General features: G+C 37.7%; 2 protein-coding genes across 2 annotated transcripts in view; one reads left to right on the top strand and one right to left on the bottom strand.

The window, feature by feature from the left end:
• IARS2 (isoleucyl-tRNA synthetase 2, mitochondrial) overlaps positions 1-11,327 on the top strand; it is a 30,799-nt gene extending 19,472 nt beyond the window's left edge. The window contains exons 15-23 of the mRNA XM_085326074.1: positions 4,874-4,982; positions 5,815-5,917; positions 6,865-6,990; positions 7,406-7,537; positions 8,405-8,511; positions 9,432-9,577; positions 9,737-9,927; positions 10,616-10,760; positions 10,937-11,327. Coding sequence (XP_085182200.1) covers positions 4,874-4,982; positions 5,815-5,917; positions 6,865-6,990; positions 7,406-7,537; positions 8,405-8,511; positions 9,432-9,577; positions 9,737-9,927; positions 10,616-10,760; positions 10,937-11,088 — 1,211 coding nt within the window. The 3' untranslated portion in view covers positions 11,089-11,327. The remainder of the gene's footprint in view (positions 1-4,873; positions 4,983-5,814; positions 5,918-6,864; positions 6,991-7,405; positions 7,538-8,404; positions 8,512-9,431; positions 9,578-9,736; positions 9,928-10,615; positions 10,761-10,936) is intronic.
• Positions 11,328-11,520: 193 nt separating this feature from the next.
• RAB3GAP2 (RAB3 GTPase activating non-catalytic protein subunit 2) overlaps positions 11,521-17,761 on the bottom strand; it is a 45,037-nt gene continuing 38,796 nt past the window's right edge. Inside the window, exons 32-35 of the mRNA XM_085326088.1 lie at positions 17,396-17,485; positions 17,093-17,311; positions 15,885-16,043; positions 11,521-13,414 (exon numbers count right to left, since the gene is read on the bottom strand). Coding sequence (XP_085182214.1) covers positions 13,268-13,414; positions 15,885-16,043; positions 17,093-17,311; positions 17,396-17,485 — 615 coding nt within the window. The 3' untranslated portion in view covers positions 11,521-13,267. The remainder of the gene's footprint in view (positions 13,415-15,884; positions 16,044-17,092; positions 17,312-17,395; positions 17,486-17,761) is intronic.

Here is a 17,761-nt window from a genome sequence, read left to right as displayed (position 1 = left end):
GTGCTTACCCTCTGATTATAGTCATGTGTGGTGGTAGTTCTTATGAAGGACAGTAGCACAGGAGTTAATTTCAGGACCACTAGAGGATTTAATMGATTGCTAAAAGTGGGAGACTAATGTGCATAATTCTTGCAGTCTACTGTGCACTCAAATTATTAAAAATTGTAAGTCAACAATCTTTCTATTAGTAACCAACACATTTTTTTTCCCTAACTATTCCAGTCTTACAAAAATAAGCAGTTTTCTTCAACAGCTGGGGGAACTCGGGCCTGAGCTTTTACTGGACTTGAACTAGCAATGTCAAAGGAAAACAATTATTAAATGAGAAGCAATGAGTTTTAAATTCATCACCTTAGCTAATGGCCRTGTATATCATACATATATGAAATATGGCAAGTTGTGAAGAGGAAGAAGAAGAGGAGAGATTCTGCAGCATAAGCTTTTCAAACATGTTAAAAAAAATTGCTCAAAAACGGCAGTCAGAAGGATTTAAGTAATAAGTTGCAGAGGAGCGGTAGTATTTCTGGGGCTGCCCTATTGCATTTCCCACCAGTGATGGTGCATAGTTCTAATAGAAGTTACTTGAAGTTGTCTGTTGCACTAAAATAGCATTTGCTTCCTTTTTCCAGGCTAGAGGTATTGATTCCGACTAAACAACAAATTACCCAGACTTGAGATTAGGATGCCATTGCATGTCAGCATTGTCACAGGGGGTGCTACTTGCACATTAAGATGTAAAATTTAGTTACCATAGTCACAAAACCACAATTGCATAATTATACTTAGACTGTGTGCAAAATAAATGTTAAACTGCTTACATCGTAGAGAGCAAAACACACATCTGTGTATTGCAACATGCTCAAGAAAAAACACTACTAAAATATTTCTAGTGATATTCTTTACTTCACTAATGTTCTGTATGCGTAGCACTAACTTCACTGAAGTTTCTTGTGCAGTCTGATCCTGTTTGTTTCTTGCTGCAAATACCTCAATTATTTTTGAGAAGAAGCTTTTTCCACTTTCTTTTTATAAAGTGTTAAGATGTATAATGTCTGACTGCTTCTAATAAATTGATTTTCACAGTACCACTGATATAGAGTGTTAACCTGCTACTGACAGACTGAACGTGTAGTAAAGGCAAAATCTGGTTCTAAAGTATTTGCCAGTTTTGAATACCTGATTTTTGATTCCTAGGACTCTGTTAGTATTTTTTTTCTTCAAAGTTCGGTTCAGTTTGTGTGCAGCTCGATCTACAGTAAGCATTTAATAGAACTGCAGATCCAGACCCTCAGGTCAGACATACAGGAAAAAAAAAAAAGTTGTGAAAACTTGGATTAAAATGATTTGCAGATCACAATATGGGCTTTCCATGGTGCAGAAGGGCTAGACTCTGGTTTCTTAGACTCTATTCGGTTGCTTTAACTAAGCCCATGCGCTCTACAGACAGTTTCTTGCTATATTCATTTATTTTCTAAATTCTAATGTAAATGAATTGTCATAGTCAAATTTCCTTCAGTGCATAGCCCTGAYTGATAGCTAAACAGTATATACTGGATTTTTAACAGCCAGGTAACTAAAAATTGTTTCATACTTCAGAAAGAATAGCGGAGGATTAAGGGTGGACAAATGACTGCARAAGTTCATAAATGCCAAAGCTGAGTGCTTGGCCTTGTATTTTTAATACTTCTGTATTAAAAAGTATTGCAATTTTGCAAATTGCAAATTTATGAAGGATTATAAATAATGCACAAACCTTAGAGTAAGTGCTTTAATTTAAATAACTGAAACATATTGATTGTTTCTTGAAAATGATCAGAGCAAATAACACTCACACAATGCTTAGGACACGTTTTTCATCATCTCTACCCTAATATTTCTAATCAGTGGAAGTCTTCCAAAACCCTATAGAAAGCAGCGTGCTAACTCCAGATTGCAGCAGCAGACTTTCTTTAGCGTGGTTGGTTCTGTATAGTTTTCCAGTAATTAGAAACACACATTGTCTTCTAACAGCCTTATAGCAAGATGCAAGGACTGCACTTTCTGCAGAGTAAATCAGTTAACCAGAGTCCCCTATGGGCCAGAGCACAGGTTGTGTTTGATGTAGTGAAAGAGCTCCTCTGCCTCAGTGAATTCTAGGTCAGTCCATTTTTCGTAGCTATTTAAAATATTTTAACAGAAATATTATCCAGACTGATTATTGAGGAACTCCGTAATAACTTTGTTCCACTTTGATAGTGCTCATTTCAGTAGTTTTCTTTGGAGAATTAATTTTAGGGGAAAAAAAAAGCTTTATCTTAAAATTCTTTGACAAATCTCATTTTCCTCATGACAACGTATCGTGTATACACTATAAACATGAGATTTATTTTTGAGAATGTTATATAAAAAATACATGCTGAACTAAGATGTGAGTTAAAAAAAAGAAAAAAGAATTGGCATATTACCCATAGTTCTGTATCACAATGATGGTAGTTTTCAGCATCATAATTCTTTCCCTATCTTATTAGATAATATTTAACTGTATGAATGTAATTATTTTACGACTGGCCTATCTATATGCTYAGACTTTTGTGCTGACTGAGAGACTTAAATTTATCTTAGCTGATTCATTCCTGGCATTAAGATACAATACGTTTAATCGAAAAGTCAAAGTCTGTAAGATCAAAGATACAGAATCTTGAAATCCAAACCAGAAGGATCATAAATTCTAATACTCTTTAATGACCTATGTACTATATGTCCATGTAAAATAAACAATTGAAAAACCTCTTCTGGATTGTTGAACATATTCTTTCATTTGTGAAGAAATATGTACAATGATCTAATTAATTTATATATAACCATTGCAACATCAACAAAACTGACGTAGGAGAGCTACTGGTAAAGTTAAAAAGCAGGTTTTGTATATGCAAAGACTATACTGTATTTTACAGATATAAAATGTTTGGATCTTCTCTTAAAATGTTATATCAGCCAGCCTGTCAGACATACTAGGTCAGAAGACACCTATTCAATTTGCTGTTTGTCATCAGTTGTTTGTTCAAATTCTTCATTTGTTTAGATTTAGCCTTTTTAAGTTTTTTTTTTTCTAGTTGCCGGAAGTTGCAACAACTGTCACTTCTGTGGAAACTTCACTTCTATTAAAGAAAGAAAGAAAAGAAAGTCTAGTAAACTGGCAGTAAATAAATGTTGCTGCTGTTCATTTTTTACAGATTTCCCACTGTTGTTTTCTTCCTCACCACAGGTATTCTTACAGGTTTTTTGGTTGGTTGGTTGGTTTTGTTATGCTGTCCTCACAAGTATTTTTGCAGTCTGATCCAAAGACCGATCCCTTTTTATTCTGCTTTTAAAAACCCAGCTCTTTTGTAGATTTTCTTGAAGGAATAAACAAATATGCTAAAAGCTGCAACATTCGCTCACTTTTTTTTTTTTTTTTTTTTTTTTTTTCCTGTGCTAGCAGTAACTGCATGGCCTTGACCTTTGTAATGTTGAATTTCATTTTATTGCAGGATGGATCTAAATATCGAAACTTCCATTAAGTTGAACAAATAAATCAAGTATGTCAGCAGCAGAAAGAAGCATTGTCTCAGGGGTCCTAGGAAGAGCATGAAAGGAGTTATTAGATAAAACTGAGCAGAAGAACTTTTGTCTGAATATCTGGAAAATTACCGTACCAGCTTTTAGAATCAATACTAAATTCCTGCTGCTGCTGCCTTCTGAATGTCCATATAATTTCATAGAATTTGTAGGTTTAGTGACTTGCATATTCTGCTGTGCTCCGTGTTATTCTATTCTTACTCTGATGCTGACCTGTGTGGGTTTTTTTTAAGGACGAGGAGGGACTTGTTGAGGCAACAAGTCTTGCACCTTTCTGTACAGTGATCTAATTCCACCCCTATAAAGCCACGAAGGCTTTGCTGCCCTCTTCCAGTCCTATGGGAAGGCTGGATTTGCTCCTCTGCTTTGGATGTGCAGTCAGCTAATACMCAGTCTGTGTATTCCAGCCCGTTTATTTTGATGCCAGCAGTGTTCGTTAGCACAAATTGTTCTTCTCTAGTATTCTTGTCTTTGTGTATTTATAGAGGACAATTTAAAGTCTCTCTCAGCCTTCACGTAAATAAGCTAAACCAGCCAGGTACCTCCAGACTCCTCTCTCATGCAACAGGCTTCGTCTCACCTGCTGTCTTAACCTTTTTCTGAAAATGTTAATCATCCTGGAGCGCTAGTGACCAGAGGTGTAAATGCTGTTTCAGGTGAGCTCTGGTGAGCTCTGGTCACTGCTATGCTGCTAAAGCTTACTGGTCTTACCTGAAAATACCCGAGGCGCTACAGAGGCTAGTCAGTCATGTTCCATCTGTGGCTTACATCCAGAGCAATTCCCAGTTGATAAAATCTCAGTTCAGACCATAAATTCTTACTAATTCCTAAGCATGCTATGTTGTCCTGAATCCAGTTTGATTATGAGTATTTAGAAAGTACTTTCAGAACTTCGTAAGAAGTGCACTGAGTATCATATCTTCTATTTTTGTAACTAATTACTTTGTTTGGGGGAAGGCAAGCTTAATGAAATTAGATGAAGTTAAGCATTAACTTCAAAAGCTTGAAGTTATGCTAAGTTAAATTTCAGAGGTCACTGACTCTTGAATTTTAAAGATTTAAATTTTGTGATACTAATGGATCATTTGTATCATGTTGAAGAAGTCATAATCTCTCATAAAAGCAAGTCATTTAAATCAGTGGTCTTAATCACTTTCAGAGATCTTTTTCATGTATATTAATTACTTGAGGATCTAATATAGGCTAATATTAAAAAAAAAAAAAAAAAAAAAAAAAAAAAAAAAAAAAACAACAAACAAATCTTCTGTTTTTAAAGATGCAGAGCAAAGAGCAGATTTATACCTTGAAGGAAAAGACCAACTGGGAGGATGGTTTCAGTCCTCTCTGTTAACTAGTGTGGCAACAAGGAAAAAAGCACCATATAAGTAAGTGCATGAGTTGAAAAAACATTGCTTATTCCTTTATTTAAATAATAGGCTTTTGTTAATATGGACAGGAGTATATAAACAAGTGAAATCAATCCATTACTGAATGTCTAGTTTGTTTTTCATTTTCTGCATAAAGGTTATTTTCAGAATATTTTTCTTCACAGGTTATATTGTAATGGATTTATTTATTGCTTAAAAATTGTCCATCTGACAATTTTTAATAGCTTTCCTTTCTCAGGTATTCAGATTATACTGCATTACAGATGCAGATCTGTTCTTTTGCCATCCCTCATCCCTGACACTCCTATAACCAAAGCCTTTTGAAATATAGTGTGAAAAATCTCTTAAGAGTGTGGACAGATGTGTAATGAAGTCAGAATCACTGTCCTTTTTTTTTTTTTTTTTTTTTTTTTTTTTTTTTTTNCTGGGGCTGTGACATACTGTCTGTCCCTGCTGAAGATGAAAAGCATAAAGAAGGGTAATGTGAACCAGCTGCAAGGGGGCTATGCAGTTTTATGAAATATAGTGGCTTAAATTAAAAAAAATCATACTTCAGTCTTTAATTCATCTGAAATATGTGTGCCCTGGATACCTGTAAATATGGTGTTAGTCACATGGAAAAATGAAATGAATAAAATATTTGAAAGATGTACATGCTACTCAGATGGTTGTACAGCATATGGTTGGTTGAGCTCCACAGGTAAGCCCCAGGCTTACCAAAGTAGTGGATTTCCATGGGTTTTGATGTAGGAATATCTTCTTTAGAAATGTATTTTTAACAGTAGACTTTTTTTGCTGGGTTTTGTTTTCACTAAAACCTTTTCTCCAGGACTCTGGTAGTTCATGGATTTACTCTTGGTGAAAAAGGGGAAAAGATGTCTAAATCTATTGGCAATGTGGTTGACCCTGACGTGGTAATCAATGGAGGTGAAGTAAGTCAAAATGCCGAGTGTCACAGAATTGCCCCTGTCTTGTGGCATGTTTTTTCTATATTGCTGCCCTGTAGCAGAATTCTAGAGAGCTTTTGTAATGCCTTTGAGTATATTGCAATTCTGTTTGGCTCAATTAAAAACTTTGAGCTGTTTTACTTCAGCTGTAGTGCTTAAAAAGACTTTGTGCTGAGAGAAAAGAAGTTAAATTATATGGAAGATGTAGAATGGTACTTAGTATTTGGGAAAACTGTTGATGGAGTGATTGGAGTGGGGAAAGAATTAACTTATGCCTTCAAACACTGTCTTGAAACCTGTGGGCCTTACAGGATAGTGGTTGCGCACCAGCAGTCTGACTGCTCTCAGTCAGGGCTCTTCTTGACTCTGGGAACTTGAGATTTCATTCTGTAGTCTGGGAGGTTGCACTCAAAGTGCTACTCTGAATCCTGTCCCCCTCCTCCTCCCCCTCCTCCCTTCACTGATACTCTTTCTGAGGCTACTGAACAGTTTTATGTGACTATCTAGACTAAAGAAACAATGTCCACAAAGCCTTATTAATCTGATTGAATAAAACACAAAATAGTTTGGGTTCTTTCAAAAACAAGAGAAGCCATTTTCAGAGCTGAAAATGGAGTGTGGAAAGTGGTCTGAAGCCCACTCCCAAAGATGTCTTCAGATAGTAACAATGTTAAGCATGAAAAGGATTCAAGACTGTTAGATGGCTTTATCTTATTTTTCCTGAGTCCTAGCATTGCCTGTATGGAGACTGCTGCAAGTATATATAGCAGTCAGGCTCAACAGTAAATCTTGCTAAAAGAGGGGTGGAGGCCTCCAAATATAATGGCCCTGTGGTCACAGTTACAAATAATGTTAACAACCTGGAATTGCGTTGTTCTCCAAGCTGCAGGACCCCGTCAGGTTTTGTAGTGTGCCTTCCTTTCCCTACATAGGATCACACCAAGGATCCTCCATATGGTGCTGACATTCTCCGCTGGTGGGTAGCAGAATCAAATGTTTTCACTGAGGTGCTGATTGGACCTGTTGTACTCAATGCTGCAAGAGATGATATCAACAAGGTAAGAACTAAATATGCTAATGCCCTTCATTCCAATGATAGGTCCTCTATATATTTGGTTTTGTATTGGCTGAGTAGAAGTCATTACAAAGTCTTTTCTCTTTAAACTAAATGAGCTTTTCTAAACTCCATTAGGTACTACTGCTTTTTACACCATGGATCAAATAGCAGTCTGTACTAAGGAAAAGTATGTGTTCTGCAGCATGCTTAGATAATACCTACAATGTATTCTTTGTTCTTCTGTACGTCTCTGTGGCATACATTCTGCTTGGTATTTTGTAATTATTCAAATAATCAATTTGAACAACAACTAGATTTAGTTAATTTTATAATATCGTCTTATGATATTATAATTCCATATCTTGTTTCATCTAAAGTGCAAAACTTTCCATTTAACTTGTCTGGTTTATTCCTAGCTTCGGAATACACTGCGCTTTATCCTGGGAAATATAGATGGCTTCAATCCAGAAACTGATTCCATTCCCACTTCAGAGATGTACATAATAGATCAATACATGCTACATTTATTGCAAGATTATGGCAGCAAGGTAAATTGTATTGATTTTTCACTGGATATACTCCCCAGGTAAAAAGCTTTAAGTCTGCATGCTGTATTTTAAAGAAGAAACGCTAACATGTGAGCTATTCTAACGGTTCAGATAAAGTTTTTTTTTCAGTTCAGCAAAAAGAAATTGATGTGTTTTCATTTATACCTTTGATAAGAAAAAGATGACTTAAAGCTTAACAATGTTCATTTGAGTTGTTTAAAAGCTGTTAAGGCTTTTTAGGCTTCCATTTAAGGGGGGGAAGGGGAAAGAAGAAGAAAAAACTTTCTCTGAATATCTAAAAGCTAGGTTTTCCCTCTGGCATGCAACTTTCATTGAAGCTATGAGAATAAAGAGTATGTATCAAATAGGCAAATTATGATCACTAACGTGTCTGTGATACAAAGTGTCCTCCTTTAAACTCATTTCAGCTCTTGAGAGGAAGTCTTTGTTTTCAGTATTTTCAATTTGTTTTAGACATGAACCTGTCTTTTTCTCCCTCTCCCTTGTGTCCCTTTCCCCCAGACCTAGAGTTAATACCTAGTTAATACCTAGAGTAGGATCTACTAGAGCTTCAGAAATCTTCTGTATTCCATAGAGTTTAGCAGTTTATAGCACTCAGAACCATTCTGCTGATTGGATATAGTTTCTGTAGTTCCCCTGCTCCTCTACCCCTCCATATTTGAATTGAAATGATTTCTTGTTTTGATTAACTGAATTAACACTTTCCCCTCCAACAACCATTAAAGATAAGATTATCTCAGACTTCCTGTCACTCAGCACAGTTTGTGCAAATTCAGGTTCATCAGGAGTTGTTGTTGTGTTCAGTGTGATCAGAATTGGTATTTAACTCTCTGCTCCCTATCCCAGGTTACAGAAGCATACAAAGAATATGATTATAGCAAAGTTGTTCGATTACTACAAGCATTCTGCTCCAGAAGTTTGTCTAACTTTTATTTCAGCATAATCAAAGACAGGTAAGTTAATTCCTGCTGCCTTTAAGCCATCACAGAAATGGGGAAATAAAAATAACTTAATCGCTTTGAAATGCTGGTAATAACACTTCAGGCAAATATTGAGTGAACACAAGTACCTTTGAGAATGTCTAACAGCTATTTATTGTGCTTTTGGTGAACTAAAGCACGTAGATGAAAGCTGCTTTCAGCTATCAGAATACTTGTTTTTGTCATCAGTGTGCTAGTATATTCTCTCCATTAGGGGGTGCTGAATCCTTTTGAAAGGTGGTCAAGCATTGTACACACTTAAAACTAAATGAAGTTGTAAAGATAAATTTCTAAATCTGTATTTCTACTTGTCAATGTGTACATTTGTGATTTGGGGGGATAAGGGGTGGGGGCTGGAGCACTTATCTGGGCAATGTTAGATCTTACTGGTCTAAAAAACAGAATCCTAAAGGTGTGACTTCTTAAGCAAGGATGTAGTCTGATAGCTTAGCAACATTTGAAAGGGTGATTTCATGGGGGAAAGAGGGGATGGAGTTGCATGATCTTTGGTTTCAAGACTGAAAATAAAGGGAGAGGAGGGGAGGCTCAAATGCTACATTTAATAGATGAACTAGAATAAAGAGTTAACAGAGCTGCAGGCCCACTTTCCTGAAAAAAGATTCCCTTCTATACAAATGAAGCAAATTAACATGCATTGTATAAAAACTCCTTTCCTTTAACAAAATGCGGCTGCATACGTAGACGTCCCTGTACGCATACCACTGTTTTGCATGGCAGGATAATTAGAAAAAGCTTTTTCAGCCTGATCCAGCTTGCCTTTCTAATTTACATGAAAGGTAGTATTGGCAGCCTTGAAAGTATGGCCCTTAAGTAATAATAATAACATAGCACTACTAAGAGAATTGTTTACAACTTTCATTTCTATCTTGCAGGCTCTATTGTGAAGAAGAGAAAGATCCTAAACGCCGTTCCTGTCAAACTGTGCTAGCAGAGGCTTTGGACATAGTAGTACGATCATTTGCACCAATTCTTCCTCACTTGGCAGAGGAGGTTTTCCAGTACCTCCCTTATAAAAAGGGTAAAGCATGTATAGTTTCTAAGGACTTGTCATACTGTTTAATTGCACAGTTAAAAAGAATGCAAATACAGAGCTACACCGTTTTTTTATTATTCATTTACAAGCACTTGAATAGAAAGGCACTATGTTCAAAATTCTTTTGTTTACATTGCTTTCAAGACTCAGGTGGTGTGTTTCGTAGTGGCTGGATTAAAGCAAGCTCAGGGTGGAAGAAACCTGGGACAGAGGAAGCAGTAGAAGGTGCATGTGCAATAAGAGACTCTTTCCTTGGGTCCATCTCTGGCAAGAATGCTTTGGAATATGAAGTTGTCATCGTCATTGAGCCTGGACTTCTATTTGAATTAATGGAGGTAAAAGATACAACTAAGAACCCAACTGTGGGGAAAATAAATATTAACTTCTATAAACACTCTTCTGCTTCAGTGGAAGGGTTTGTGTTTGTCAGAAAATGAGTGCTTTGGTGCCACCTGCAGTGTTTTCCCTAGAGTAATTGTTTTCATGATGTGTTGAGGTAACCTGAGAACACCTGTCTGAACAAGGGAGCCTTGGACACAAATTCAAGTCTGTAGGGGTGCAAGGGCAGGAGTAATGAATTCAGACTCTTGGTTGAAATAGACACTGATTCACTATCAAAGAAACTACTTGGTTTGTAAGAACCACTGGCATTAATCTTAACATTTAATAATTTTTAAACAGATAACCTTAAGAGTTTGTACCGTAGATCTCAGTTTTGATGCCAGATTTAAATGTATGCACATAATATATATGATTATATGGTGCACATATGGTGTGTGTATGTGCATGTGTATATTTATACATGAATATAATATATATAAAATATAAAACTTCTCAAAAAGAGAGCATAAGTTCTATTCTCTTGGTAGCAATATAACATCTGGAAGCTAAACTACAAAAGCTGTTGCAAACACAGCACAATTCTATTTTTGCTTTAACCCTTGCTAGCAAAAGGCTGCACTTGAATAGATGCTGAGCAACAAGAAACAGGTTGCATGTCTGAAAGTTAATGCTCTTTCCTAGGTACTGCAGGCTGAGGAATCTTCTAGTGTATCACAGCTGAATGAAATAATGATGGCTTCCCAAACAACTCTGCTGAGTGAGTTTCCTAAAGAAACACCTGCAGATGCAAACATCATCAATGGGACCTTTTTGATCAACTTAGAAGGTAAGAAAGATAACTATTCCAGACTTGCTTTTCTGGTATGCAGTATTTGGTTCTTTTCTGCATTGCTGCACACTGTTACTCGCTTCATATATGGAGTTGAGCTTCCCTTTTTATAAATAGAAGTATGCTATATACCTACACCTAGTTGTTCTTAGTAGTAATGCTTTCCTTAACAGGTGGTGATATACGTGAAGAATCATCATATAAAGTTATAGTTATGCCAACTGCCAAAGCAAAATGCCCTCGCTGCAGGAGATACACTTCTGATTCCTCAAGCACTCCCTGCCCACGGTGCATGAAAGTTATTGCTGGAAAAGGGAGTGTTTGAAGACTACATTTAACCAGTTTGTGCATAGGCATAATATAGGTAACTCCACTGGAGTGAGTACTGAGATGTGTAAGAGTGGTGGTTAACCAAAAGGTTTGTATTGAAGACTGCAGAAAAAGATGTTTAACATTCAGCCTGAGCAGAATTATATTGTGAATGGGGGGAACCTTCTGTATTATATACCAAATTGTGTATATCACTTTTAAGCTTAATTAAAAAGGCTGTTCAAAATAAGATAATATGTTTTAGTAACCTGTGTTCATATTAGTCTTACTGTGGAATTTCATTTAAGTCAAAATGAGTTTATTACATTTCTGTACTGGCATTAGTTTTATACAGTCCCAAGGGATCAGTCCTCTAGGCTGGAGTACTTCCTTTAGTACTGTTTCACAAAGAAAAAAAAGTGGCCAACATCACCTAAAAAGAGAAAGATACAATCAACCCTCAAATTTATTTAATCAATTTACACAAATACACAGCAAGACACAAAATAGCACTATATACAGAATATTACTTACAGTACATTACAGATTTGATTGGTGTAGTGTGAGCTCTGACATGATACTGTTACAGTGAAGTCCTTTACACAGCTATACCAGGATACAGGAATGTAACACAACCAAGAAAAGTCTTTCCTTAATTTTCATGATTATTCACTCTCATTTCTGCAGAAGTTTGAAGTGTTGTTAGGCAAGGTGGTAAAGTCAGTGTACAACTTTTTTTTTATTTTTTTTCCCCCTCCCTTCAGAGCTGCTTTAATTCTATAGTTTTATAGCTGAAGTTACTGAAAGTGTAGATTAGAGACAGCCAGTTATTCTTACTAGAATTCTTACTGGTCTTTACTATAACTGATCTCATACCACTGAAGGAAGTCAGACATTTAACAGCAAAACTTTTCAAAGAGCCTTAGTCAGTTACATTAAAGTACAGCACTTAAGAACTGTGGACATTGAACAGGTGAAGTAATTTATACAGAACAAGCTACCTCCAGAACTGTAACCCTTGGATGACAGCAGCACATACTTCAGAAAGGTAAGACCAAATTCTCTGTGGTAACAAGGCAGAATTCTATGGAAGTTTCTTACATATAATGCAAGAAGAACAAGTTACAGTACTGAGCGAGTAATTTCATCCAACTTCAAGACAAAAACAGTTTACACCAATATTCTTCCATCCTGGCTTTTCCCAGGAAACATTCCTTTAAGTATAAAGTAAACAGTATTAATTGATGCAAGATAATTGTTTAATATACCACCCCAATAGTGAAGATACTCACTATATAATTCCCTGTAGGTACTGTAATAAGTTTATTGTTTTTTTTTTTCTTTTTTAAGGCTAAGGTACTTAGTAAAGCTGGGTCAACTATTTAAGCAGTTTTTGACTAAAAGTTAACATGTGCAGAGATTTATAGCATACTACATCTTCTACAGTGATAAGATGGGGAAGAAACAACTGTACGGTAAGACACTCCTTGACCCACTGAAATTCAAAAGAGCTTAATACTTAAGGACAGGGATGTAAAACCAGTTTTAGCTGAGGCCTAATATCCATGGAAAGAGTGGTCAGAGATCTGGACTAAGAGATGAGTCCATAGTTGTGTCTAGAGTGGAAGGTTCTCCCCTCACATAATGCCTCAGCCCCTTGTCCTATGTCTAGAGCCATCATCATTCTCATAATACAGTTACAAGGCATGAGCCCAACACCAGTTCTAGCTCTGAAAAAGCACTATTGGCTTTACAGGGGTAACTTCAGAGACTGAAGTTTTCAGGTGTAATTCTAGAGCTTGCTTTAAAAAATTAATCATATATGGAACACTGAAACTGCAGCAGTTACCACTAGTATGAAATACAGAATTTCACGAGATGTAATTTTGTAAATAGATTAAAACTGCTGTCAAATCTATCCAACTTAGACTATTGCAAGAAGCACTCAAGTGAGAAATAAATAACAGCATTTCAAATACTGACAAATGTACTAGAAACTAACCATCTTTGTACTAGTGCAGAATTTAAAATAAATTCCAATTCAAAATTATCTTCTGAAATTCTGGGGTGGGAAGGGTTGTTCTTTTGGTTGTTTTACAAAAGCTACATTAACGTTTCCTTCTATAAAGTTCAGCCTTATTGTGTAAAGTCATGCATTATATCACTATATCGCAGACTAGTTTTAACCAAGAATGTCATGATGAGATTGCTTCTACAGCCTCTATGAGATTCAAGGCAAGGCTATACTGCCCATGATTCTCTGGTAAGTGCTCTATTACTTTGTTAACTAGTTTAGCTGTTGTTGCAATTGGCACTTCTGGATTTTGAAGGTCCTGGGGGTCCTGCAAAAGAAAAAACACAGCATTGGTTATTTTACAAGTGTCTTTCTGCAGGTAGTTCTCATGAACTTGTGTGCACAAAGTTAGCACTTGAGCATTAAGCTGATGCTTTGACCTAGAAGTAAAATTGTACTACTGCTGTTTTTGTCCCTCAGACCCTTCTTAAATAGCTCCTCATACTGCTAAACAATATTCTTCAAATGTGTTCATACAAGAAAAAAATCAACTTGTAATTTGGATAAACAAGGCATTAATTTGAGTTGCCGCTGGAAGAGAGTGTCAATAGTTTTAAACAAGAACAAAATCTAATACAACTTCAGAAAAAAGTATTTCAAAAGGCACAAGGGCACTCCTATATCCAACACACTTAGCTCTCAAGAATCAAATTAGAATATTATACCATGTAAATCAGTAAGACCCACGGCATTTATACAGTGGAGTTTCTCTCCTCTCTCCCTCCCTGAGTTTCACTAATTTCTTTAGAAAAGCCTTTTTTCTCCCAGATTTAGTCAAGTTAAGAAAACCTTTGCTGTCCAACAGTTGAAGAGTCTGGCAATAGGTAACTAGATCTCTTAGTTTCTTGGTATTTACACAAGCTATTAACATCCTGATGACTTCTAAAGCAATAGACACTCCCAAAACAATTAAGTAAAATCAGAGCAGCAAACTAACACTTTTCTCGATTAGTGACCAATGTCCCTCTATTTTCAGTAAAAGTATTTTGGGCAACAACAAGCAGGTTTATCCAAAGTTTACTTGAAGGCATAAGCTTTACAGTCTGAATCAGCAAAAACATATAGTGCAGCATCACAGAATTGTTAAGGTCAGAAGGGACCTCTGGAGATCATCTAATCCAACCTCCCTGCTCAAGCAGGGTCACCTGGAGCATGTGAGACAGGGTTGCATCCAGGCAGGCTTTGAATATTGCCAGAGAAGGAGACTCCACAACCTCTCTGGGCAACCTGGTCCAGTGCCCTGTCACTCTCACAGGGAAGAAATTCCCCATGTTCAGGCGGAACTGCCTGCAGTTCAATTTCTGCCCATTGCCTCTTGTCCTGTCATATGAGGCAACTGAAAAGAGTTTGTCCCTGTCCCCTTGACACCCTCCCTTCAGGTACTTGTACACATTGGTAAGATCCCCCCTCAGTCTTCTCTTCCCCAGGCTAAACAGGCCCAGCTCTTGCAGCCGTTCCTCCTCCGTAGGGCAGRTGCTCCAGCCCTCTGATCATCCTCGTAGCCCTGCGCTGGACTCTCTCCAGTAGCTCCATGTCCCTCTTGTCCTGGGGAGCCCAGAACTGGACGCAGTACTCGAGATGAGGCCTCCCCAGGGCTGAGTAGAGGGGCAGGATCACCTCCCTCCACCTGCTGGCAACACTCTTCCTAATGCAGCCCAGGACACCATTGGCCTTCCTGGCCACAAGGGCACATTGCTGGCTCATGGCTAACTTGTTGTCCACCAGAGAAGGACCACTAGATGGTCCCAGCAGGTCAGGCCCGAGCTTGTACTACTGCCTAAGGTTATTTCTTCCTAGATGCAGGACGCTGCCCTTGCCCTTGTTGAACTTCATGAGGTTTCCCTCTGCTCAACTCTCTAGCCTGTCCAGGTCTCTCTGAAGGGTAGCACAGCCCTCAGGTGTGTCAGCCACTCCTCCCACCTTGGTATCATCAGCAAACCTGCTGAGGAGGCACTCTGTCCCTTCATCCAGGTCACTGATGAAAAAGTTGAGCAGGATGGGACCCAGTACTGAGCCCTGGAGGACTCCACTTGCCACAGGCATCCAGCTGGACTCCACACCACTGATGACGACCTCTGAGCTCTGCCTTTTAGCCAGTTCTCAATCCACCTCACAGCTAACCCACACTTCCGGAGCTTATCTGGGAGGTGCCAGTCCTCAGGCACCTCTCCAGTTCTCCAGGACCTTTCAAAGATGATGGAGAGCAGCCTGGCAACAACATCCACTGGCTCCCTCAGTACCCGTGGGTTCATCCCATCAGGGGCCATGGATTTGTGAATGTCAAGCTTGCCCAGAAGATCTCTAATCCTATCCTCAACCAAGGGAAAGTCTTCCTTTCTGCAGACTTTCTCCCTCACATCCAGGCTCTGGGATTCTTGAGGGCTGCCCTTAGCAGTGAAGACTGAAGCAAAGAAGGCATTCAGTAACTCTGCCTTCTCTGTATACTTTGTCACCAGGGCCCCACCCCCTTCAGTAGTGGGCCCACATTTTCCCCAGTACTCCTCTTGCTGCTAATGTATTTGAAGAAGCCCTTCCTGTTGTCCTTAACATCCCTTGCCAAACTTAATTCCAAATGGGCCTTAGCCTTCCTCGTCGCATCTGTACATACTCTGACTGCATTCTTACAATTCTCCCAGAGTAAAGAGTAGCCTGTCCCCTCTTCCACATTCTGTGTACTTTCTTCTTCTGTTGGAGCCTCTGTACATCAAGTTGTTTTCCCTAAATCAAGCTTGACTTACCATAGCTTTAAGCCAAGTACATAATGTTGGAGGAAGTCTAACAAGGAGTTCCATACCCTCCTTTGTCTGCATATGAAATAAAGCAAAGGCCAATCTCTGTCCAGTCAGTATAAGGAGCTGTGATGCAAGCACTTCTTTGTCAGTCACCTGAAGAAAGGCCTGAAAACAGAAAAATACAAGAAGCTAGATCCTGTTTGAGCATGACATAATTCACTTATCTAAAAGCATCTTTTGATTCAGTTTTTCACTCAGCTTTCAGATACTAAAAGGACAAATGGTTTTGAGACCAAATTATCTGCTAGTGTAATAAAGCACATTACTAAAAGCTTCAGAGTAGCAAAAGAGCGAACAAAGGCAGAGATAAATCTGTTTTAAAGTTTAACAATATATTCCAAGCTTCAGAATAATTTCTTAAATTTTTCTTCTTCTCAAAAGAAGGCATTTTCTGCCTGAGGACTGAAAAACTCCTAAAATTCTGATCAGAGGACAGACACTTAGAGATGGAAAAAATATGCACAACCAATTTATTGAACTCATCTCTTCACAGGCATTTTTACCTCTCTCCTATGAAGATGACCTGCCTGTTTATAAGTCTGTCACATGGATTGAGAAATCTGCCAAAGCAGAATATCCCCAGAGAACAAGCAAATGCTTTCTCCTAAATTTCAGTGCTTAGTTCACATAAGTACTATCTGAAAAGACTTCATGTTTACTCTGTTCTGTTGATAACAGCTCATACTAGAAATCTGTGAATTTGTTAACATTAGTTACCTGTATGAGAATAGCTTATCAACTCCTGCTATACCTCCACCAGATTTTATATTATATTCCAAGTCAAAATTCTGTCAGTTACAGAGATTTCAAGAAAGTGTCTTCACTTGGAAGCAAAATTCTGAGATAAAAAATATAGTACCATACAAACAGCTGTAGTAATTCCAATCTGTCTGGTCACTGTCAATATTGTTTCCACCAGGTGCTATACATAAATGCTTGTTGAGATGAGGGAAGAAGTGAGCAAGAATACTGCTCTGGTCTTTTGCAAGTATGTTTCTAGCATCCGACTTCGCATCAGCTTCAGAGTTTTTTGAGCCTGATAAGACTTGTCTAACTCTTCCAAGCATTCCCTTACGAGTAAGTGAAAAAGTAATCTTAGCTGAGATTCTGACGTAATACTGTACTGATTAAAAATTATTAAAAGGTGTCATTACCTCTTCACCAAGATGATCCATGCCATAATTATACAGTTCACAGACATAATGCCTTCGAACTACATCCTCACAGATTTGAAGATGCTGAGCTAGATCCACAACCAAAGATGGCCAATCCTTCTCCTTTTCAAAAGGAAAGGATTCTTCTTCTGAGACTTCTTTGGCCTTCTGTGACGAACACAGGGTTTGAACCACTGCACTCACAACCTTGACTAAGAACTTGAAAGGAAAAATTGCAAGTTACTTCAGTTTTATTTAAAGTTTTAGAAGTTCCAGAATTTCCAATAGAAAACTTGCACCTACCTGTTGTCGTATGGATAACACATTTGGATCCATATCCCCACTGGGTAACAGCTGAATTGAAGTAAGGTCTTTGAAAAATGCATTTTTGCCCTAAAATAGAGAACCAAAGACAATCCTCAGAGATGGTGGTGGGTGATAAAGGGTGGGGAAGTAATCCATTTTGATCCAAAACAGAAGTCAAAACATTCTTCCATTTAAATTGTATTGCATCTTTTATTTTATCTTGGAGATGAAAATGGATATTATAAGTTAAAGGTATGGAACTAAAGGAACACATTTCTTCATACAATCATAACATTTCAAGAATTTGCTTTCACTAAAAAACACCTGCCTACCAAATTAGGTATACTACCAGCTGGACCTTAA

Source organism: Rhea americana, unplaced genomic scaffold (genome assembly GCF_003343005.1).
Source record: "Rhea americana isolate MKP2758 unplaced genomic scaffold, rheAme1 scaffold_127, whole genome shotgun sequence".
NCBI classification, from domain to species: Eukaryota; Metazoa; Chordata; class Aves; order Rheiformes; family Rheidae; genus Rhea; species Rhea americana.
Note: the sequence above shows the minus strand (reverse complement) of the source record. Positions and strands in the feature narration are given on the sequence as shown.